Source organism: Osmia bicornis, chromosome 1, assembly GCF_907164935.1.
Source record: "Osmia bicornis bicornis chromosome 1, iOsmBic2.1, whole genome shotgun sequence".
Classification (NCBI taxonomy): Eukaryota; Metazoa; Arthropoda; class Insecta; order Hymenoptera; family Megachilidae; genus Osmia; species Osmia bicornis.
In genome coordinates this window covers 5,210,838-5,228,334 of record NC_060216.1, presented here as the reverse complement: position 1 = coordinate 5,228,334, position 17,497 = coordinate 5,210,838, and the positions used below count along the sequence as shown (strand labels likewise).

At 38.3% G+C, this 17,497-nt stretch overlaps 1 protein-coding gene across 22 annotated transcripts in view; it reads left to right on the top strand.

The window, feature by feature from the left end:
* Positions 1-17,497, top strand: part of LOC114876930 (myosin heavy chain, muscle) — a 37,293-nt gene that overhangs the window by 2,132 nt on the left and 17,664 nt on the right. For 2 of the 22 annotated variants that reach the window (XM_029188898.2, XM_029188895.2), the window contains exons 3-14: positions 1,577-1,720; positions 2,480-2,636; positions 2,720-2,949; positions 3,185-3,248; positions 3,625-3,723; positions 7,382-7,485; positions 9,081-9,218; positions 9,681-9,950; positions 12,304-12,474; positions 16,340-16,519; positions 16,595-17,013; positions 17,274-17,391. In XM_029188898.2, the coding sequence (XP_029044731.1) occupies positions 1,577-1,720; positions 2,480-2,636; positions 2,720-2,949; positions 3,185-3,248; positions 3,625-3,723; positions 7,382-7,485; positions 9,081-9,218; positions 9,681-9,950; positions 12,304-12,474; positions 16,340-16,519; positions 16,595-17,013; positions 17,274-17,391 (2,094 nt within the window). Of the gene's footprint in view, positions 1-1,576; positions 1,721-2,479; positions 2,637-2,719; positions 2,950-3,184; positions 3,249-3,624; positions 3,724-4,457; positions 4,562-5,548; positions 5,653-7,381; positions 7,486-9,080; positions 9,219-9,680; positions 9,951-10,734; positions 10,906-12,303; positions 12,475-13,585; positions 13,757-15,003; positions 15,175-16,339; positions 16,520-16,594; positions 17,014-17,273; positions 17,392-17,497 lie in introns of all 22 variants that reach the window. The other 20 variants (XM_029188894.2, XM_029188897.2, XM_029188889.2 and 17 more) reach the window with 17 other exon arrangements.

The following is a 17,497-nucleotide window of genomic DNA, read 5'->3' as shown; positions in this document are numbered from 1 at the left end:
ATTGTTAACTGAAATGGATAAAGTTATGGTTGAAATGATGGTACGACTACAGACTGACTCCAATTGAAAAAGAAAATGAAAGAGCCAGGGCAGCAGAGCTCCATCCTATCGGACCGTACGAATTCTATTTCTGGAGTAGTCGAAAACTGTTCTTTGGCTCGTAATGTTTGCCATCACTCTACGTTCCGTCGATTCGCTTGCTTCTCTTTTTACTCGATATAAAAATAAACAGCAGGATAGGCGCGATGCTTTATCCGACAGATTATCTTCACAGAATCTATTAGGGGGTAAAATTTGTTATTAATATTACAGACTTGATTTAATCCGTCCCTATAACAACATATTACTCAGATTCGAGTAAAATGCTACTATAGATGGAGCTAGGACGATCTAACCTCAAAAAAGAGCTTTCCAATTTAAATTGAATTTAAATTGAATAATTAGTTTGTAATAAGGTACGGCCGTGTCAGGAAATAAAATTGGTCCAGAGATTACGTGAAATTCTGAAAGAAATATGGCACCGTGCTACATTCTCTCCCCGATTCTTTCTCTCTCTGGCACACGGAGGGATGCGCGCGCGCGCGTTATTTTTCGCGATTTAGTTGGCAGCGGTTATTTTCGTTCGCAGCGGGACATAATACCGTACGAAATGCCACGGTTCTACGTGCTGGATTACATAATGGTTCAGCAAACCCTGCCATCTCTTCGACAACCGACGCTGAAACGCTATTGTTAGCATCGTCGCTAACATCGGTAATAATAAATTGAAACGCTACTTCACGAAACTTCGCGGGTCAATATATTTTTAGCCGGACGGAAACAAAATGAACGAGACGCGTATGAAAATATGCAGAAGAAAAGTTAGAATCGGGGAACGGAAATTGGCGAAAGGGCAATATTTGTTAAGAATAAAATTATTTAATCCTTGGATAGTGACGTCTGGGTAAATCGTGACATGAAATATATGAAATGGTTTCACATATTGAATTAATAATTTTAAACGGTCACTGTGAAATTTAACAAATGAAAATAATGTGTAATATAAAATTAAATTTAAATTGTGGGTCTCTCCATGGTCCGCCGTCCGGGGGTTAAATTTCTTCTAAATTTAATTATTGTATATACAGCAAAATTATGAGTTCTACCAAAGTCTACTTTCTGTACTAAATAAAATCGCATTCTTTTAAAAAATTATTACAATTATCATCATCATTATATAGAAAAGAATTCTTTTTTGAATGTTTTTGGTTTTTGAATGAATCAAATAAAATCTCGAAGGCGTTCCTTGATACGTATCTAGAGCGACCATTAAAAGGTTCATGTATCATAGAAAAAAAAGGAATTAGAATGAAAAAATAAGCCGTATACTCGTACAGACGAAACAGTTCCGCAAGGAGCAGCTGTCCCAAGTGAATCCGCCAAAGTTCGAGAAATCCGAGGACATGGCCGACCTGACATTCCTGAACGAGGCATCCGTGTTGCACAACTTGAAACAACGTTACTACAGCAAACTGATCTACGTAAGTGTGATTTCTTCAAACGATTACTAACGAGCGTCTTTTCTTTCCCGACCTAGAATAAGGACTTCAAAAAGGATCAGCTGCAGCAGGTGAACCCTCCAAAGTATGAAAAATGTGAGGATATGTCAAATTTGACCTATCTCAACGATGCTTCTGTCCTCCACAATTTGAAGCAACGTTACTACGCCAAGCTCATCTACGTAAGATAGATTCCCAACAAAAAGGATTGTTTTCTGTGATTTCCAATCCGTCGTCGTTTCCTCACTTCTTCTTGAAGGGAAACATCGACTTTCTCCAAGGAAACGTTGGATAAAGCACCTGGACGTGCCACCACGTTTTTATCGAGCATTTTTTATTGTTTTCTTCTCCAATCCAATATTGGATATCGAAATATATACTTCGAAAGATATTGCATGACAAGAGTCACAAGAGACATCGTATCAAAGTACTACCTTGATCCTTTGGATCGCGATGTCTTCTCTTCCTTTGAATTTCGTTCCACTTCGGTTTCTTGGATCGACCAAATCTCACAGAATTCCAAATAATTCATTTTCCACCTGAAATACCCATTTGAGGAAATTTGCTCCTTGTTTCGATTGCTTCAGGAGAAAGTTCTCGTCTCAGGACCCGAGTTGCTTTCTCAAGAAAATTACCTTTTGCGTTTATTTTAATATCTGTACCTCGGGTATCTGCATAGACACATGTATGTAGGGACATTGTACATACATTTGGACCTAAAATCAATCTCTGTTTTTATTTCATTTTTCCAGCATCCTTTCTAACAAATATCGACGAGTAAACGTCACATCGTTGCACGTTTTTTATTAATAATTGTAATGACAGGTACATGTTCGTTGCGCGGTGTCAATAGAGGACAACGACAACCGCAAAACTTGTTTGTTGATTTTATTACAAATTGGATCAAGAATTTTGTCTGATTAAGTTTTTCCTCTTTGCAGACTTACTCTGGCCTCTTCTGCGTAGCTATTAATCCCTACAAAAGATTCCCTGTGTACACCCAAAGGTGCGCTAAGCTCTATCGAGGCAAAAGGCGTAATGAAGTTCCACCGCACATTTTCGCTATTTCCGACGGTGCATACGTCAACATGCTTACCAGTAAGTGAATATTTCTTAACAAATTGTAATTACGCTCTCGTTGTATGTACAATTCTTAAGCCACCCTCGTTCTTCCTTCACAGACGCCGAAAATCAGTCTATGTTGATCACCGGTGAGTCTGGTGCCGGAAAAACTGAGAACACGAAGAAAGTAATCGCGTACTTCGCCACCGTCGGTGCCTCGACCAAAAAATCTGAAGATACATCGAGTCAGAAGAAGGGATCTCTAGAAGATCAAGTCGTACAGACCAACCCTGTCCTGGAAGCGTTCGGTAACGCTAAGACCGTCCGTAACGATAACTCCTCCCGTTTCGTAAGTATCTCACTTTAACTATTTTTCCCAATTTGCAAATCAATAAATATAATCTTGGTGAATTCACAGTCTGTCGAGAATTCGGGGAAATTCTCAATGGGATTTGGGGGATAATTAATTTAAATTTGCTGCAAGTGGACTTTTCTTATGCCACTAATGTCCCTTCCGACAATGTGTTAAAATATTTTCTAACGATACTCTGAAAACTAATATATCATTTCTTGTTGCGAAATAGGGTAAATTCATCCGTATTCACTTTGGTCCTTCTGGAAAACTGGCTGGTGCCGATATCGAGACCTGTAAGTTTCCTTTTTTATTCGTTTATATTTCGTTATATTTTCATTGAATTCTTACGACAGCATACGTTTCGATCGGTTCTTCCATACACCTACGCGAACAAATTTGTTTAGCTTCGTTTATTTACACGCAGTTGGCTTCGGTTCCCTTCATGTATTATTTTTTCTTCCAACCACACACGTTCCACTTACGTTTCGTTTCATTCTATTATATTTCTCTTTGCGTCATGCATTCCACGATTGCTTCACGCGTATGTTGCTATTTCGGAATGAACGCAATTACCATTCGCGTAGATACATATATATAAGTTTCGAGGACACTTATATTTATTTCTCTTATTTCATTTTTTCTTTAATAAATTCATTTTGTTACGCGTAGATCTACTGGAGAAGGCTCGTGTCATCTCTCAACAAACTCTGGAGCGCTCGTACCACATCTTCTACCAAATGATGTCCGGCTCTGTTGCTGGATTGAAGGGTAAGACTATCGATTTCGTAACTCGTATATCTCAACCTTCGTGGACGATTTATTTTATTCGTTGAAGAGAATAATTGTTTTTAAGATAGAAGAATATCATCGACGATCGCTGATATTTATGAGCGTAACTAGGTAGGGGCTAGGGTGAGCCTGCCCCCTAAAATATGAACTGATCCCCTTATAATTTCAAATTTTCAAAATTCTAAAATTCTAATATTTTAAAATTCCAGCATTTCAAAATTCGAAATTCTAACATTTTGAAATCTCGTCGTTTCTGAATTCCAGAATTTCAAAATTTTAAATAATTAAACGAGAATTAATAATATTAGTAAAGTTCAGGGACCAGGGCCCACCCCAGAGAAAAATCCTTGTTACGCCATTGCTGGTATTCTGAATTTTTTTCTTCTCTTCTATCAATAGATAAGTTTATATAATACAATGCAAACATACGATGATCAAGGTTTCTACTTTGATCAAGGTAGACAGAAAAATGATCTTGACACTTTTCTAGCAGAATCGTATAGGTAATCTCCAGTCTGTTCCACCTTCTCCTCCCAGTTTCTTTTTTTTTTTTCTTTGTTTTTCTTTCTCCAATCACGAAAGTATTAAGACTAGGAGCCAGAAGAAGTATCTGGACGAAGCAGAATGTACCTGTTGCGTACAATTAAAACGCTCGTGGAAGCACCTTTTCCGTACTGTTCAAGTCTCAATCGTTTGATCCTGATTCCATGTAGACATGTGCTGCCTGTCGAACAACGTCCAAGATTACTACTTCGTCTCTCAGGGCAAGACCACGATCCCAAATGTTGACGACGGCGAGGAGTTATTGTTAACAGATGTAAGAACCCGACGATCAAAAATGCCAGGGCTACGCATCTCTCACTTTTCCCCTCTTGTTGCATCTCGACCCCCTTTATTGTTCTCGCGGCCAAATGATCTTTGTCGCTTCTTTTATCATCCCTCTCTTTTTTCCCTCGAGTTTCTTTGGTTGGCCACTGTTTTAGTAGAATTAGGAAGGACAGTGTTTGGTTTTAACCGTTCTCAACTACGACAAGAGAAATACCACGGTCGTGTAGCTTTTTACGTACCTACGTGTATACGTATTTAATTTTGGTTCTTGAATGACTTTTGTATTTCTTTTGTAAGGACGGTCCCTTTGTTTCCCGACAAAGTCCCTTTAAAGTACTGGGCATTCCCAAACTGAGCCTTCTATGAACGAAGCAGGAGGCGTTTAGCGAAGAAGCGGTGCTTCAGAGAACTATACCATTGTTATCCTTTGATTAATTGTTATTAATTATGATATTCTTTGTTGGAACTACGATTCTAAATTGTCGAATATTATGAACATTATCATGGACATATCAAACGAAATCTATTTTCTTATTATTTTATGTCCTTCGTGGGCATGGTAGATTAATATAAAACAAACAATTACAAATTTTGCTTTTAAAAATAAGGAAGTTGGTTAAATTGATAAAACTGTTTAATCCTTAATTACTCTTGGAATACCATATACAGTTAACTAACAGATGGGATTAAATAAAAATTACTCTTGTTGAAATTATCAAAAATTTCTACAATATTTTTCTCAGAACTAATTTGAAAACGACAATTTGGAATACGAGTTCTAGACATACTCCCATTTAACATTAGATAGATAAACCAGGCGATTTTTCTGACAAAATCGTCCCTCCAATAGCAGTTCACGTACAAACTAGCCTCTATGTAGATAGAATCCGAAGGAAAGCCACCAGGAAACATGGCACCCTTGTTTGTAGTTAATACCTGCATGTTCTTTTTTTGTTTCCTTTTTGGCCGTCTATAGAGATGTTGCTGCTGTCCAACAACATCCACGACTACTACTTTGTGTCGCAAGGCAAGACGACAATCCCTGGCCTCGATGACGGGGAGGAACTTTTGATTACCGATGTAAGTGCTTCCCTTTGACCGGTCAAGCACTCTTCTGTTCGGTATTCAAGATTGAATAATTCACGTTTTCATCTGTATTCTTCATTAAATGATTCTTTTCTTATTTATAGACCTATGTATTTTCACACATTATTATACTCATTGTCAGATAATTTTTAAAAAATTGTCTTTCTTTCTATTCTAATTTTTTTAAACGTGAATAATTTGATCTTGAATATTGCCACGGATTTCCTGTAACATTTATATGATTTCTATGTTCCTTAATAGCACCTTGTATTTAGAGAAATGAGACACTCTTCGAGTTATGCTGTCTTTGGATGTGATAATACTTTGACGATACTTGTGCTGAAATATATCACCGTTTGCTCTATATTCTTTCTCTATCTATCTATCTGTCTGTCTATCTATCTATTCTAGCTCATCGACGCCTCGTTTTCAACCAGTGTATAACCAATTCATATTCTTTTTAACAGCCACCATGATCATTACAGTATCAGAAGAGCAGAAGACTCGTCGTTTTTTGCTTCTACTACTTTCTTCTACTTCTTCTTTTTTCTTCTTCTTCTTCTTCTTCTTCTTTCTTCTCTATTGCTCCTCTTCTTTTTCAGCCTTTACTTGTCGCAAATAATTTGCCACCTGTGTCCACTCTGTTATACCCCCCTTGTCGCAGATTTGCAATCGCCCACGATTTTCAGACCTATGCCTTGGAAAATTTTCATTTTTCCATAAATTTTTAACGAATAATCGAGATTATAATGAATATGAAAATCGGGGGCAATCGCAGACGGTAGATTTGCCAAAAAAAAAAACCAAACACATACATAAATACATGCATACATACAAACACGTGTACACATACACACAGTTGCTCGTTAAGCAGAGCCAGCTTGAACCGAACCAAATAATGCAGAATTAACCATGTTGAGCAACCGGATTGGGGACTATTGGTACATTAGCCAGGGTAAGACGAGAATTCCGGGAGTCAACGACGGCGCGGACATGGAAGAAACGGACGTAAGTCCAACCCCCAGGGTTAGGGGCATTAGAATTCTCGGCAAACCTTTCCACCACTTTGTTCAAAAATCTTATCGACGAAAGAAGAAAATAATTTTTAATATTTCGATTTTTCAGTAAAAGTAATATTTTTGTCATTGAATGCCACAGTAAGAAGGATGCCCTACGTGGTCCACTTAAAAAATCATTCGAATTACCAAATATATAGAAGTAACTCTCGTGTGTTTTGTTTTTTTAAGATTTAATGAAAATAGAAGAATGTGGCTGATTGGTAAACGGAAGCAAGGTGGTAGAAATGTTGGGCCGAGGTTTCCATCACCCCCCTCGCGCCCCGCCTGCGAACGCTTGCTGCAGCCGCAATCGGGGTGCGGGGAAATTGGGGGAGCATAGGAAAAAAAAAAACAAACGTATTCGATTGAAAGTCAAATTTTCACTGGCGAAAATGTAAACCGAGCCCCCCCTGGGTACCCGCTCCCCGATCATCTCCGATGCACCTTGCCTTCCATTGCGTCAGCTGTTTGTCGCTCGTTCGCAACATCTGGAAGACAACACCGGAAACGTTCGATTTTTACCGAGATAATTTTTCTTCACGCGATAGGGATGTAATCGACACGAAGGAATCATCCAGAATGGATTTAACGTTCAGGATAATAGTGGGTACCGAATTTGTGATTCAAGTATAATTAAGCCTTTTTTTTTTCGAAATGCTTCACAGATATGTGTATGTTGTCCAACAACATATACGACTATTACAACGTGTCTCAAGGAAAAATCACGATCCCCAACGTCGACGATGGCGAGGAATGTTTGCTGACGGACGTAAGTCCTTGAACAATCGAATTCCTCAACCCATGTTTCTTGTTTCTAGACACCCCTTGAACGTACCCCCACTTTTTCTACCTTCATACCAAACTATACGTATATGTATGAAAGATACCTGTCTCTATGGTTTCTTTGTACATCCTCCATTGTACAATACCCCCTGATTACGAGTTTCTATTAGATCTTCTTATCCAAAATATCAAGTAAATAGTAACGAATGGATATGTTCCTTGTCATAGTGTTCATATAGAAAATTTAAAAATTAGATACATATTTGGTGTAACAGTAATTTTCTTATCTTTCGTTACTATTTTGTCGTTGGGACTCCATGTACATAAATGTAGAACCCCAAATTATCCAATTATACCTTCAAAGCATTTTATCTAGTTTATTTGTATCTAGATTTTAGCCTGTACGTACGTATACGTAGTTACGTGCTTGGGTGCGTAAGTACGTAGCCGAAACCAATCGACTGCCCTTATACTTTGTTCGGAAATTACTTATATTTAATGAAGTGGGTGAAGTCTGTGTGGAATAAGGTATGCTTGAAAAGCCAAAAAAAAATGAATTTGAGATGCGAGTTTGCACCCCAAATTTATCCAAATGGATTTTCAAGCACCCCTAGCCCCTATCAGCGCCCACCCTTGACTTCAAAATTGGACTGTATAAATTCGAAAATTCGATTCAATAAAGACAATTAATGAGAAGGGGAACCAGTCGAATGGCAAGGGAAGGTTGTATAAATTCAAAGAATGTATACTTTACGAAAATTCCTTAGATCGTTTGTTGATCCTTGGTAGATTTAACACCCCCTCTTTATCACTGATCAGCCTCGAGATGGAAATTCTCGACGGTTTGACGAAACTTCAAAGTGGGTAACGACGTTGAACTTGAAGAACTAGGACCTCCTCGAGAGTCTTCTTCTCAAAGGAATGCACCAAAAAGAACGACTCTTAATCCTTGTTTTTACTCAACGAAGGAGGTGAATCGCATCTGTGCAAACCAAACGAGCGAACGAAACATCGATCCTCCTTCGTCTTCTTCTTCGAATTTTCTCTCTTTTTATGGATTTTCTTCTACCGTTTCCGGTTCCGGTAGACTCGGTTTCTGGTACCAAAAATAGTATCATACGATTTTCTAGGTAGAAGCGGTCATACAGTACGAGCTCAGCTTCTGCTTTTTTTTATTTTCAATATTCTTTCACTTTATAGAATTTAGAGCTTAATTTTCAAAGCTTTTTCTCTATTGCTTTGCCGCTACAAACGTTGCTTATAGCATGTGTACCGTCGACAAAGTGACATATAACGAAACGTCCGCTTTTCACGATCGCTGATTGTCGAAAAAGCTGCTAAAGAAATGCCCACTTTCTAGCTTTCTTTCTATCTTTCTTTCTTTCTGCTATTATCTGTGCCGTCCTCTTGTGATGTTCTACTAACAGTGATTCAGCATTTCTCTTTACAAAACGCCTATCCATCGTATCAAAAGTTTCCTGTTAAAATCTATATTAATGAAGACGATACGATCAAATTTCGATGGAACTTTTGATACGAAAGTGTTTAAAATCGATCGTAATTGTTTATTTTCGATAACAGCAAGCCTTCGATGTGCTGGGCTTCACGCAAGAGGAGAAGAACGACATCTACAAGATCACCGCCGCTGTCATGCACATGGGTGGCATGAAATTCAAACAAAGGGGTCGTGAGGAACAGGCTGAGGCTGATGGTACCGAGGTATTTGTCTTTTCATTTCTCACTTCCATGTATTATTTATAGTAGAAGCTAATTACCTATGGTGGTGGAAGGTGTCTCAGTCATTCTTTTGAGATTTCGGGTCTAATTAACACTAGAACTACCGACGTTTGATGCACACTTATTTTTCAGTTGAAAATAATGAAGAGAAACATAATTTAATATATACATTCATTCTTTATCTCAACAGATAGCTAACGTACATTTTAACCAAAATACCTTGATAAAATTTATAATTTAAAATAATTCTAGTGTTAATTAAAGTTTCACGTTCAACAGGGGGGCCATCATGTCACTAATTCACTCGGTAAAAATTTAAATCCCAGTCCACCCCTGGTTATATATACAATGGTTTTTGAGACACTCTGCACACGTAGCCCTCCACGAGATATTTAATGATTTTCCCATCACCCTAATTACAAATTAATTAATTCCCTATTACAGGAAGGTGAACGTGTCGCTAAACTGCTCGGTTGCGACTGTCAGGATCTGTACAAGAACCTGTTGAAACCGAGGATCAAGGTCGGTAACGAGTTCGTGACCCAAGGTCGTAACAAGGATCAGGTATCATACTCGGTCGGTGCCATGTCTAAGGCCATGTTTGACAGGCTGTTCAAATGGCTAGTGAAAAAGTGTAACGAAACCCTGGATACCAAACAGAAGAGACAGCACTTCATTGGTGTACTGGATATTGCCGGTTTTGAGATCTTCGACGTAAGTTTCCTGTACTTCCGCTCAGACTATACACAAATTATACATAAACACACTATCAAGAACAAGTATCACCGCTGAAGATTTTTATCTTTATTTATGAAATAATTTAATTTTTCATGGAATCTCGAAAAGTGACATTGATTCAATTTCAATAAGTATCTGAAGAATAAAAATCTTCAACGGATTTTCAGTCGTAAACCTATTGTTATATAGACACGTTGACAACAAGCATATATGGCTAATTGCCATTTAACACTAAAGTTTTAATATACACACGTCATACTGATTTTGACAAAGGGTATAGCAGGATAAAATGGCCAAAAGTGCCCTTGAACCGATTTTATTGAGCTATGCACCATTTTATAGCTTATAATAAAAAACCGTTGTTCAACTCCTGGTTGAAATACGAAGTTGAAACTTGCTGTTCAACGGTTTTTTATTATAAGCTATAAAATGGTGCATAGCTCAATAAAATCGATTCAAGGGCACTTATCCTGTTATACCCTTTTCACACAGTTAAGGAGATTACTCGTTGTTCATTCAATTTATACTTTTATATTACATACATCATTGTTACATTCATGGTACTCATTCCTGAGTAGAGTGAAGGACAAGTAGGAAAATAATCACATTTTCATCCTTCGACACTTGATAGACACAGATACGCATAGACTAGAAAACAAAAATTCTGTGCCGATCGTCTAGAACCTGTCCTCGTAGTTCATTCTCGTAAAACTCGACGTAAATTCCTGACAACAAAGGTACATTTCTATTCGTTCTTCAGTACAACGGTTTCGAACAACTTTGCATCAACTTCACCAACGAGAAACTGCAACAATTCTTCAACCATCACATGTTTGTCCTCGAGCAAGAGGAATATAAGAAAGAGGGTATTGTCTGGCAGTTCATTGACTTTGGAATGGATCTCCTCGCTTGTATCGAACTGATCGAGAAGGTAGCCCCTTGTACACGTCAATTTGACGAACCATGGTTTCTTTACGTTTTTCCATTACGAATTCCCCGTATCTTGTTTCGTCGAAAGGAAATTACCCTGTGATGATTCGATCTTACCGAAAGATTCGTCCTGTACAGTGTTAATGCTCGCCCTTAATGTCACCCATTTTAAAAAAAATGTTTCAATCTCTGTCATCGTTGGTCTGAATGTTCAATTCCCTTTATTCAGACGTTCTTTGTACACTATTTTCTCCGTATGCGTTTTCTTCCCCTTTCCATATTTTTATAATCGGGCGGAATCTTTGTGCTCGTCAATGTTTGTTTTTTTTCGTAGTCTTTTGCCCCTAGGGCAGCGTTCAATCGTCCATGGATTTTTCTACTAGAACATTTTGGAATGTCTCCCTGAATGATGAATAATTTTCTCCTCTTCTTCGAGAGATCGATTTCGATCGAATTTCTTCGTTTCTAATCCCTCGTTCATTTCCAAAACGCGCATGATAGTTGGAAATGAGGTTTGAAATTTTTCTTTAGAAAATATTGTTACACGTAAAGCATGATACCCCTCGATCTATTCGTGTAATTAAAATTCTCTTGACAAGGCACGTCCGTTATACTATATTCGTGATGGACAACTCTGAAAGCGATGACACTTGAACGCAAACTGAACCGGTAAGGAATAATTGTTGAAAATCAACCATTCTCCTCGATCATCGTCGTTGGTGTTTTTTTTTAAGGAATATTAAAAACAGTGGACTTCACGCTGAGTAGATTGTATATTTGATAGTAGTTGATTAACCCGTTGTTACAACTTGTTATTCTCAACTGTCCATCGAGGAACAGGACGGTCTGCCAGACAGACGGTTTAATCATGGTAGTAGTTGAAAGTAGACTAACACGTTGAAAGTTTAATTAGCTGATGAAACGTTGGAGGCGACCAGATACGAAGAAAATATTTGCCAAAAGAGATCTTTCAATTTTCCTGATTCAATTTTCCAAAGAAGAAGAACTCAAAATTTGTTTGTTTCATTAAATTGGCAAATATTTCAACTTCGTCCAACGCTGTTATCATTGTTTGCAAACATTACAACAATTACTCCTTAAAATCTTGTATCGTCACGACTGGTCGATAGACGATTAAAATTCCTTAACTTGTACAATTTAAACTCGATAAGGAGCCTTGTACAAGTTCAGTTTTTATTTCAAACTCGTCCATTGACTAATCGAAACTCTGATCAGTAGTTGACGCTCTAGATTTAACCCTATCCTTTCTCTAAGGAAAAGGAATTTAGATAGTAGAGCTTCCGATTCGCCGACGAAGCGACTCTTAGAGAAACAGCCTACGCGCGTAAGAGTAGACTGAATCCGAAGTAAAAAGCATGCCTGATTGTTGCTCGAACAGTTCAACAGCTTCGAGCAGCTGTGCATCAACTTCACCAATGAGAAGCTTCAACAGTTCTTCAATCACCACATGTTCGTCCTCGAACAAGAAGAATATACGAAGGAGGGCATTGAGTGGGCGTTCATAGACTTTGGCATGGATCTCCTCGCGTGTATTGAACTGATCGAGAAGGTACAAAATGACGATTGAATCGATCAGGGCAAAGGATCAAAAGACCGATCCAGCCATAGTAATACTTAGAACGAAAAAAAAAAGAGAGAAAGCAAACACGAAAGAAACGCAGCTCAAGGATCTATCAAAGGACCAGCTGGATCCTTAAACGCTAAAATCTAACGCTTTATACAGCAAAACGCAATAGTGATCGTCCACTGTTTTCTTGGGTTGGTCGTAAACACTTTTATCGTAATCGTTTTTTACATCCTTACCCCAATTTGTATTGTCCTTTACGCAGATGTGTGATTTCGCATTTCAGCGACCAGTAAGCAGTCTTACATTTTGTTTTTCGACTCGCTTAGACAATTTTACACTTCAATCATCACCCGATTTCCATAACAAATCAATCATTCAATCCTTACTCCTTTTCCCTTTCTTAATTTTTTTGCATTTCGAACAACAATTATTTTTTCTTAGAATCTTTCTCCACTTACTCTTGTAAAAACATTTGAACAGATCCATCTCGTTACCAACACAAACCTTTTCAATTTTCATGCACGACATACAGAACTGTAATTGGTTCAATTGAAATGATTTTTGAAATTTTTAAAATTGGTTTCATACGTGAATTGAAAAATTCAGTTCTAGGATCATTAGGTGCAAAAATCGTGTGCCGAATGTTCTTAGATTAATTTTTTAGACTTTTCAGACTAGCTCCCTATTCTATATAGGGACATAATCATAATTAGTCAAGGTTAAAAAATATCTAACGCATTCTAAAAATTTTTTGAAGCATTGCAAACAATTTTATATCACAATAGACACAATTATCTCTACTGTATTAGAAGCCTTAAAATTCAAATAATATTTGCAAATGCATAGATATATTAAAAAAGAATAAACATCAAGTAAATATTAACCTTGATTAACTTGTAAAAATGAAAAAAAGAGAGAACATTTTACCTTCGAAACCAATCGAACAGCATCTGATTTAATTTTTACTTATCGTTCTTTTTCCCTTCTGTTTTTCTCTTCAACCCCCCTGTCCATCCCTCGTGTCTGTTGGTCCTATGTCATTCACCCTGCTGTGTCACCCCCTGTTCCACGCGTTGTGCTGTGAACGCAACAGTTCAACGGCTTTGAACAGCTCTGCATCAACTTTACCAACGAGAAACTGCAACAATTCTTCAATCATCACATGTTCGTACTCGAACAAGAGGAGTACAAGAAGGAGGGCATCGATTGGGCGTTCATTGACTTCGGCATGGATCTACTCGCGTGTATCGAACTGATCGAGAAGGTATTCTCCTCATAGTACTTTCAGAGAGACAGACAGAACAAAAAGAACGTGAAAAACGAATGAAACGTTGAGGAAACGGACAACGATGGAAAGAGTCTGGCTTTTGACCGAAATAAAAGGGGATCAGAACCTCTTCGACTGGTCGTCGGTTTTATGTTGGTAGATTTGGTTCACGCTTATTCTTATTCCATTCTCTCCAGAGTTTTTTTTTCTGCCATTGTGTTGTCGTTCACCCTTGGAAGGAAAGGTACTCGATACGTGTACCTCGTTTCGTTTTTTATCATTCTTCACCTGCTTCACCTTGTCTGCATCCATTGCCCCCCCAAACGGCACCAATGTCGTGCCCCCTGTTATCATCGCCGCACTCCTCCCCAGACTCATCGAAAATCGCCTAAAGCGAACAGTGAGATGCGTCATGTACCGTTTACAATTTCTTCTCTTATGATTTGTTCTTCCCGTGTAAACCCCTTTCGTCAAAGGAAATTGAAAAATCCAAATTTGGACTGGAATCGAACTACTAAATTGACCATTATTACTTTGCGTTTATGAAAATTCTTTAAGATATTATGTAGCCCAATTAACCCCTTATGTACATTGGCGAAACTAAAGACCATCCTGACCATTTAAAATTTTTTTAATTAATAATTAAAAAATTTGTAAGGGACTTGGTCGACCTTAGAAAAAATCTTTTATTACTTACGCCAATGCTTATGTGCATTTTTTTTCTTTTGTCTATTACAAGAAAAACAATTTTTTTTGTCATATAATTACCTTAATTTGTGACACGATTCAAAATCAAAGTTTATCAAAACACTATTGATAAATTTTGGCTTCGTTAATTCTCCATTAGTGTATTAATTAATTTATTCATACTTGTGATTGTTTGATCCCTTCCGTGTCCCTTTAAGCTGCTTCGAATCTTTTCTCATTAATGAATCAACTTTTGGGATGATAATAACAATAGTAATGATAAGAAATGCAGCTCCAGATTAATGAAAGTTCTAAGAAAATGTTAAACGATTGTTAAAATGTGCAAATTCGAAGCAGATTAATGAGACAAATCGTCCCAAAGAATATAATATACATATTGTAACTTACACCCTTTGTGTTTTGTTCTCCCTGACGAGAAAAAGATACAAGAACAAAAGTAAGCCCCCGTTCACAAATGACTAAGCAGCATTAATGACGGCTGTCTTTCTCCTTTCTTTTCTGTTTCGTTGCTTGTACCCTTCCTTGGTCTCGAGCAGTTCAACAGCTTCGAGCAGCTGTGTATCAACTTCACCAATGAAAAGCTTCAACAGTTCTTCAATCACCACATGTTCATTCTCGAGCAAGAAGAATACAAACGCGAAGGAATCGAATGGACTTTCATTGACTTTGGCATGGACCTTCAGCAAACGATCGATCTGATCGAAAAGGTATTGTCACGTCGCCGCATGAATCGCAGCATCCCCTGGACGAACCTGGTCGACGGCTTCGATGATAGAATCGCTGCGAGATAGAGAATGTCACGATCGATGGTCCAGGAAAACGATACCAGCATGCAAACTCTATTGCTCTCCTTTATTAATCTGTTATATCGACTAATTCTCTTAGCAGGTTCGTTGTTTGCACCTACTCCCTGTTTTCCTTCTTTTTGAAGTATATCCATCTTTTCTTATTAGTCACTTCGAGTCTTGGTGCAGAAAGAGTAGAAAAGTAGATTCTATTTTGTCGACATTATGCATAAATTGCTTAGATTTAACGCCGCTAGTCTACAGCCCTGGGTTCCACTTTCAATCCCGGAGCCCCCCTTGTCAACCAAGTTTGATGACTCCGAGCTTCAAAAACCTTAATCCCATTTTAATTAGGTCGAAAATCGAGTTTGCCAGAAAACTGCTTCCTCTTTCCGCCTTCCCCTTCTTATCGATTTGCACGAAAATCGCGAAGACGATGAATAAGCCGTTCGCACACCTATTCGACGCAATGCGAATTCATTTAATTGTGGATTTTAGCTTAGACTTGCAGTCAACGGATAAAGAAGGTAAAAGCTGAGACAAGCGATCGATACATCGACAAGCAGCCAACTGATAATCAGATGTTTCGCGCTTGCAAATTTGCCTTGTTTTTTGTATTGCTCCAGCATGCGTGTGTGCTCGTGTTTGTATGTTTTCGTCGGTGAGTAAAGAAACGATCAACGATACGAAATTCTTGAAAGAAGACCGAGAGAAGCGATCATTTTGATAACTTTCGATAATAAAATTTGTTCTATTGATAAAAAATCATTCAAACAAATATTCGCTTCCGAGTTTCTGAGAATCTTTCAAGCAATTTCTGTCGTATTATGTATTTTAAGAATTTTCAATTAAAATCGAGTCATTGTAGAGTCTTTTTCATAAAAGACACAATATCGAGAGTAGCATTCGAATTTTGAGTATGAAATATTTAAAGTTACCAAATAGTATACGAGATGTTTCCCAATAGTGAAATTTAAATTTGGTCGAACGTGGAGTTAATAAATCGACGAAAATGCCACTCTCGATAGGTAAATCCTTCCACAATCAGCACATTTGTTAACGATCTTCTTTGTTTCCCTCGATCTAGCCTATGGGTATCTTGTCCATTCTTGAAGAAGAATCTATGTTCCCGAAAGCCACCGACAAGACTTTCGAGGAGAAGTTGAACAACAACCACCTTGGAAAGAGTCCTAACTACTTGAAGCCTAAACCACCGAAGCCTGGTCAGCAAGCGGCTCACTTCGCTATTGGCCATTATGCCGGAAACGTACGTTCTACATGAATCATGGAGCTGTTCGACATCATCTTGTACAGAGTATCGAACGAGAACTTTGATCAACAGGTACCATACAACATCACCGGTTGGCTGGAAAAGAACAAGGACCCGTTGAACGACACCGTGGTAGATCAGTTCAAGAAATCCAGCAACAAACTGCTGATAGAGATCTTCGCGGATCATCCAGGACAGTCTGGTGATGCCGGTGGTGGCGGTGGTGGCAAGGGTGGACGTGGTAAGAAGGGAGGTGGTTTCTCCACGGTATCGTCCTCCTACAGGGAACAATTGAACAACTTGATGACCACACTGAAAGCTACTCAACCCCACTTCGTCCGTTGTATCATTCCCAACGAGATGAAGCAGGCGGGTGTGATCGATTCTCACCTTGTCATGCACCAGCTCACCTGTAACGGTGTACTTGAAGGCATCCGTATTTGTCGTAAAGGATTCCCCAACAGAATGGTTTACCCTGACTTCAAACTACGGTAAGAATTACTGTTTGTCATCTTCGCACACTTTCCATTAGATATTCTTCAGTTTATTTTAATTTTTAATTAATTTTTTTTAATGAATAATATCAGTACGGTAGAATTATTTGTTGATTAGCGAAAAAGAGAAAAATTTTCGTAGATCCCCTTGAACAGCACTAGTAATACTCGTGTAATAGGTAATCGGTTAGAGACGCACGAGCCTAGATGTCAGATCGTGTTACAAAATGATTCATTTTTATATTGTGATCGTGCAGTTACATGATCTTAGCGCCGGCCGCCATGGCCGCTGAGTCGGACCCAAAGAAGGCCGCTCAAAAATGTTTCGATGAAGTCGGCCTTGATCCAGACAGCTACAGGATTGGTCACACTAAGGCTAGTTGCTAACCCCCAGAAAAAGAAACTTGATTTTTTGTCCCTTGTAGAACATTTGTCTTCTTGTCTGAAGAAAGTTTTCAGTGGAATCCCCTCTGTAACGATC